This window comes from Berghia stephanieae, chromosome 1 (assembly GCF_034508935.2).
Source record: "Berghia stephanieae isolate SIO BIC M18660-M18661 chromosome 1, UCSD_Bste_1.3, whole genome shotgun sequence".
Lineage (NCBI taxonomy): Eukaryota > Metazoa > Mollusca > Gastropoda > Nudibranchia > Aeolidiidae > Berghia > Berghia stephanieae.
In genome coordinates, this window is record NC_088360.1 from 61277502 (window position 1) to 61285001 (window position 7500).

At 37.1% G+C, this 7500-nt stretch overlaps 1 protein-coding gene across 1 annotated transcript in view; it reads left to right on the top strand.

Annotated features, from left to right (window-relative positions):
- The window catches only part of LOC144978825 (uncharacterized), a 78975-nt gene that overhangs the window by 31962 nt on the left and 39513 nt on the right, over positions 1-7500 (top strand). The window contains exons 2-3 of the mRNA XM_078925373.1: positions 1423-1928; positions 4262-6468. Coding sequence (XP_078781499.1) covers positions 1424-1928; positions 4262-6468 — 2712 coding nt within the window. The 5' untranslated portion in view covers position 1423. The remainder of the gene's footprint in view (positions 1-1422; positions 1929-4261; positions 6469-7500) is intronic.

Sequence of the window (7500 nt, forward strand, 5' to 3'; positions counted from 1 at the left end):
CTCTTTCCACACCTATCTATCTATCTATCTATCTATCTATCTATCTATCTATCTATCTATCTATCTATCTATATATCTATCTATCTATCTATCTATCTATCCATCCATCCATCCATCCATCATTCCATCTATCTATCCAGCCATCAATCCACTATCATCTACCCATGTATCTATCTATCTATCTATCTATCTATCTATCTATCTATCTATCTATCTATCTATCTATCTATCTATCTATCTATCTATCTATCTATCTATCTATCTATCTATCTATCTATCTATCTATCTATCTATCCAACTCTCTCCCCCCCCTCTCTCTTTATCTCTCTCTCTGTCTGTCTGTCTGTCTGTCTGTCTCTCTCTCTCTCTCTCTCTCTCTCTCTCTCTCTCTCTTTATATATATATATATATATATATATATATATATATATATATATTATATATATATATATATATATATGTCCGTCTAATTAGTTGTCTATATGTCTGTGTACCTAATATAAGCTTAGGTACGTTGTTGATTTCCAAGGTTTGTTTTTGCTTTCTTTTTTAAAAATTCTACACATGTGACCTTTTAAAAATATAATATTATAAATTGTATGCATAACTAAATCGTATACCCCGATGTTACACATTATCTTTGCTATAGTCTTTATTGTCACATGGGTTTTATTAAATATGGAGTAACTTTATATTTCAATGACGGCAACTTCCAAAAGCGAGACAGTCAAGAGTATTTTACCGTTTCTGTATGGGATAATGTTATATATGTTTATCTCTGTAATCTTCTCTGTTTTTATCAAATGTCTTGATGTTTTCTTGCAGAAATCCTGTAGGTACAGACACCTTGATGAGACTTTTTAAAAATAATCCTGAGCATTTATGTAGAGCAATATCAACTAAACGTACCCAAAGCGATTTACACGGAGTCCCTAGCCGACAGAAACAATTACCATGTAGAACGAGACACGACGCCTGTTATGCGATATTATATTTTTTCTGGACAGAGACAACGCTCTCTACGGCTAGGTACTCATTCTACATATGAGTACGGTGAGAGATTTGAATAAAGAACATTTTCCAAGGACTCAACAATGCGCGTTCAGAGCGGGACTCGAACTCTGGACCTTTCGATCCGTAAGCGAGTGCCATACCACGAGACCGCATCATCTCACTCTAAACATAAGTTCTCTTGAAATTGTCTCCCTTCTCTTTGTTTGACACTTACAACTCAAGGTCGCACTGATGAACAATCGTATGTCCTCTCATGTTCTAACTCGTATACGTTGACGACATCTAAAGTGCTAAACACGATATCTAAAAAAAAGTAATAATATCAATATTTTTTTTGGTTTAGATTCTATAGCTGAAGCTGCCCAGTTGGCATGTTCTCTCAATTGTTTCTATTTATCTTTGCAACAGGATGAACAGTCATTCTTTGTCGAGGGGAGGAGGTGCTCCCAACAGTGGACGCATCAGCCGTGACGCAACGACCTCGTCATCCGGTCACAACAATAATCACCATGGGTTGAAAGGTCAGGGTCAGAGTCAAGGCCGGAGTGCTGTAAATAGAGGTCACGGTGGACATGGGGATATCCCTATGCTTACGGTCCAGCCTGATACCCCCGTGCCTCCTTCAAACCACAGCACTCCCGGTCCAGGGGACAAAAGCAGCACCCTCCCGGCTATTCCTACAGCCCGAAGTCTCACCACCTCATCTCCCTCGCCTAGCTTTGGGGTTGTTGGGAAAGACGTCAATGGCGGTACCGTGGGTTCTGTAGCGTTCAACAGATGTAGCGGTCATGTACCCCAAGGGATTTGCACCACTCATCGACAGCAGCATGCCGGAACTAACGGCATTTCTACGCAACACCCGAAAATCACGCCGACCGCAACGAGCACATTCCCCAATCGCCATTTGAAACAGGGTAAGACATGTTGTTGATGTAATTTATGCCCCCCCCCCCCATGTTATGGTAAAAAAAAAAAGGAAAGAAAACATTTAATTCATATTGACGATTGTTGAGATTGGGAGCAAAACAATATCTAGTGTGGACAAGTGTGACATATACGGAGCCGGAAACCCCTGATCAAATCGGTATATTCTTCCCGCTTTTCAGAAGATCAAAGCATTGATTGCTGCTATGGCCATAATCCTAGAGAATATCGTTATCTATGCATCATTCAAGCAAAAGCGAAGATTGGTTCTGCTCTCCGTTCTGTTATCCAACTACAACTTCCATGCATGTGCACGCAAATATGTCCTGTCTCGGTTCATATGTCTTTAGATATCAGCTAGTTCATGATTCAATCCGTTAGTCTTTTTTCATTTCCTTTCTTATCGCGCAATGCCATTTTGATTTTCTTGGTAAAGCGATAATAATACCAGTCTCACGCATTCACCGGCAAGCCACGAGAATACGTTATTTGTAATCCAACATCTTTCCGGATTTAAATCGTAAAGCTTACATGTCGTATGTTACATAGTGTGACGTTTAATTTGGAAATAACTGATAAGAAACCGCCAGATGATCGTGTCGTGCAGATAATAATAATAATAATAATAATAATAATAATAATAATAATAATAATAATAATAATAATAATAATAATAATAATAATAATAATAATAAATATAATATAATAATAATATATAATAATAATAATAATAATAATAATAATAATAATAATAATAATAATAATAATGATAATAATATATGTAATAATAATAATAATAATGATAATAATAATAATAATGATAATAATAATAATAATAATAATAATAATAATAATAATAATAATAATGATAATAATACTATTAATAATAGTAATACTAATAATAAAAATAATAATGATGACGACGACGACGACGACGACGATGATGATGATGATGATGATGATGATGATGATGATGATGATGGTGGTGGTAATAATAATACTAATGATAATAATAATAGTAATAATAATATTAATGATCATAATAATAATAATAATAATAATAATAATAATAATAATAATAATAATAATAATAATAATAATAATAATAATAATAATGATAAAAGATTATAGGTTTTCATGTTTTGATGTCTAGCTTGGTGTGTGCAATGCTTTTCGTTTATATAAAATCACTGCATCATACACACTTTTTCGCTTTAAAGTGTTTATTGTTCTGTTTTAAGTCATCAATTACTCGAAGGGCCAAACCAAATATCGGTTTGATCCACGCTCTGAAACCATCGAGTGCACAATTTAAAGGCAGTTTTATTGGCTTATCTCCATGCTTCACGTCTGAATAATTGTTTGCTTAGTGGATAAGAGGTGTAGCATTATATACAAGGATTGTAAATGAAAGAGTTTTGGATCTTACGCCATTGTTGCACATAAAGAGGGCCAATATAACATAGGTAGATAGACCCTTTTATGTTTATATTCTGTCCCGGATTTCATTATAAGATTCATCGTGATATTTTTTTTATAAAGGAACGCACTTCATCTCAAACGAAGCATTTACGTGTTTGTCACGGGGTTTTAAGTCGAGCATTAATAATCATCATTGGTTGGCACATTAGCCTTAAGCTTGCTGAGCGATGACTCACTCTCTGCTCGATCTGCCATAGTGTTTATATCATATTGCCAGCTGATTACGTATCCCGATATATTGCTTCGATTAAGCTTGGTACTTATCTAATGATATATTTGTATATGTTTTTGCTTTCGTTTGTTTTGTTGCAGTTGTCATTTATCGTAATATTAAGCGACAGTATCCGTTCTTAAACTGTAATAAATTGAGTGATAAATCTAAGCAATGAAATAAATAGTGTCACATGTTGCTTTTACGTCTGCTCATTGTGATTGGCGAGTGCTCTAAGAAATGCTTCTCTCAATTTCTTGCTTATATGTCAAATCATCGCATTGTTATCGCAGCTAGAATTGCCTTAACTTTCAACTAGTTCACTCTAAAAGGATCGGTTTCCTGTGTCTCTATTTTAGATCACTTAATCGTATTTTCATCTCTCCTCTTCTGAATGCTGTGATCTAATCATGGTACATTGAAAATTATTGAGAGAATTAAAAAAAAAAAAAAAACTATCATCCTTCTGACCATTCTTTTGTTTTCTTTTAATTATCATTTTAAAAAAATGATTATAATGTCATTAATAAAATGTTAGTTGTACCTCCTCTGTGGCAAAAATTTGTACAGTTAAACGTATTTAAAAAGCATTCCACTCATTAATTAATTTGTTTTAATTTAATCACCCAGAGGTGGAGACCGCCGACTATGGCCCCCAATGCATCCCGTTGGGACCAAGGCATAATAACATCATGCCTAGTGTCAGTAACTACAACAATTCCGGTAACACGAAGATGCCTTCTGTCGTCGCTCACAGTTTTGACCAAACGACATTCACCTCCCTTAACGCCGGCAGCAAAAGCAACTGTGGACACATCGTACACCAATCTTTGCAAAGCACATCTCCAAAACTACGTCCGAATAACAATAGCACAAAGCCGAGTTTGCACAATAACAATCTTAGTTGCTCAGCAGGGAACAACTGCAATGTTCTATCTTTCCCTACTCAAACTCTTAACACTAACACGCCGACTCCTAGCGAAGTCTCCAGCATAGGCCTCAGGTCCATTCACTCACCACACAGCATCATGCACACTCCAGCTTTTTCTTCCATTTCTAATAATGAGAGGAATTCCGCTCTCGACGGAGCCTCAAGGGCGTCACTGCATACCCCAAGAAGCTCTCTACACACCCCTTTAAGCTTTGTAGGAACACCCAGCAAACAACTTGGCCAAAATCCTGATCACGGCAAGCACATTTTCTTAGAGCCAGCGCTGCCAAAGCAGCAAGAATGGCACCACTTCAAGACTCTGCCATCTGTAACATCATCAACCATGGACGGCAGTGACAATGATTCCCAAAGTATCAACGTCCTTGGCAGCGCCAATTCTCATTTCAACACTGGCTCTAATCTCTCTCCTTACCAGGGTACTGAAATTTCGCCTTTCGCATCGCGGTTTACAAGTCCACGACATTCGGCTAATCTGCATGCAAGGATGTCCCAGAAAAGAGCTCTCTCCATTTCTCCCTCCTTGTCGGATAACATTGATTTGACTCACATCATTCGCTTGTCACCAACATCCCTGGGGCCATATCTGCCATCCAGAACGTCATCCACCAGTGGCTCACCACAGCCATGCCAACAAGGTTCATTTTCACATCTATCTGCCAGGAACAGCAGTCCCTATTCCAACAATGGTTCTTGTCAGAGGCGGCTTGGGGGAAATTTCACACCCTTCAGCATGATTTCCGCGGGAATGAAGAGCGAAAATATGGACATTTTCAGCATGGGTCCGCCTGAAACCAGCGGTATACAAGACGAGATCAAAAGCAACGCCTTTGTTGCTCGCCAAAGTGAAATGCCTTATATAGAGTACAACTGTGCTGCTGGGAGATTTCCTAACACGATGGGCTTCAATAATAATATGCATCAACATCACATGGATAACACTCATCAGCATGCAGTATACTCCAATACGAATGGTTTAGGCAGTAACTTGGCTGTGAATACCATGCAGCAAAATATGATTCCAGATGGTGGCCATGCTGTCAGGAACAATTTAGCCGTTATGACATCAGATATGAATAGTGTTAACATGGCGCACGGAATGAGTCCAGGTGGTCCTTTGAACGGTATTCCACCTCCTCCAACATACAACGAAGCTTTAGAACAGCAGCAGCAACACCAAAATATTCACCACCATCATCATCAACAGCAGCAACAACAACAACATCGACAAAATCATTCCTTACACCCACAACCGCCACATTCCCATCTTCACGGCAGTCATGATGATTTACGGATTCAACAACAACAACAGCAGCAGCAACATCAACCCAACCATCAGCAATCTTTACATCATCACCCTCATTCTCATCCTCATCGACAGCAACAACAGCAACAACAACAACAACAACAACAACAACACCCACATCACCAACAACTTAGCCCAGGTCTGCGAAACTCGCATGGCCTTATCCCTAACATGCCGTCTGTAAGTCCAGGCTCTATAAATAATAATAATAAAAACAACAACAGCATGGACACTATGGTCAACGCTTCTTCCGGCTCTTGTATGACTCCTGTCCCCAAATTAAGTCCAGGATCCTACCTGTCGGATTTGAACATGCAGCCTCCGAGTAACGGCAGTGTGAAGATGGAAGAAATGGAGGAAGAAGACCCAAATGTGTGCCGCTGGGTGGACTGTAATATGATATTCAAGGAGCAGGACGATTTGGTTAGGCATCTGGAGAAGGCACATATTGACCAGAGGAAGGGGGACGAGTTTTCATGTTTCTGGAAAGACTGCCCTCGTCGATCCCGTCCATTCAACGCAAGGTACAAGCTCCTCATTCACATGCGTGTCCATTCAGGGGAGAAGCCAAACAAATGCACGGTGAGCTTAATTGCATATTTAATGACCACATAGTAAATAATTATCATTTGCAGGTCAGCCTGATATACGGTAAGTCCTCTATCAGGATAATCGATTCCCTTAACAGATTTCTTGTGAAATTGTTCACGATTAACTACTATTACGTCCGAGATTGTATTGTACTTCCTGGGTACCTCTTGGCACTCGCCAGGGATGCCTTTTTTGAAATTTTTTAATTTGGTTTTGGTGAGTTGATTTTTTAAAAGATGAAAATATTGGTTGTTTAATGGCAACAGTTACGGGGAAGCTAGATTGATATGTATCATTTTCTATGATTTGAGGATGATACCATTTACGAGAGAAGCATGCACTAAATATTTTCATATATTACGATCTTTATGAGAACAATATTCAGAGGTTTTTTTTTTTATTTTAGCAAAGGCATCCCTGACGTGTGTGTTTAAAATTCATAAACAAATCTGAAAAAAAAATTACCGTTACAAGGAAATGATGTAATTTCTGATATGGGTCCCAACCTTATCCTGCTTTTATTTTAAAACATGTTTTGGAGCCTATGTTGCAGTTACACGCCTTTCGATCGAAAAGTCGTGGTTCGAATTGCAGAGAGTTTAAATCTTCTCTAAAATTTTAGATAAAGCACGTATATTGCATATAACTTTAGTTAAACTAAAGCGCATTATTATTATTATTATTATTATTATTATTATTATTATTATTATTATTATTATTATTATTATTATTATTATTATTATTATTATTATTATTATTATTATTATTATTATTATTGTTGTTGTTGTTGTTGTTGTGGTTATTATTATTTTTTATTATTGTTGCTATTGTTATTTATGTATTTTTTTTTTTTGAAAAACGTTTTTTTTTTCTACGATTCATTAATAGTTCACCACTAAGTATCTCTCGGCCGGAATGACATAAAGTCATGTTCCAATATTAATATGACTATGGTACAATACAGTATCTTCCCACAAGTGCATCAATTTTTATAGTTTTACCATTCTACGCCGTGTGAAACCA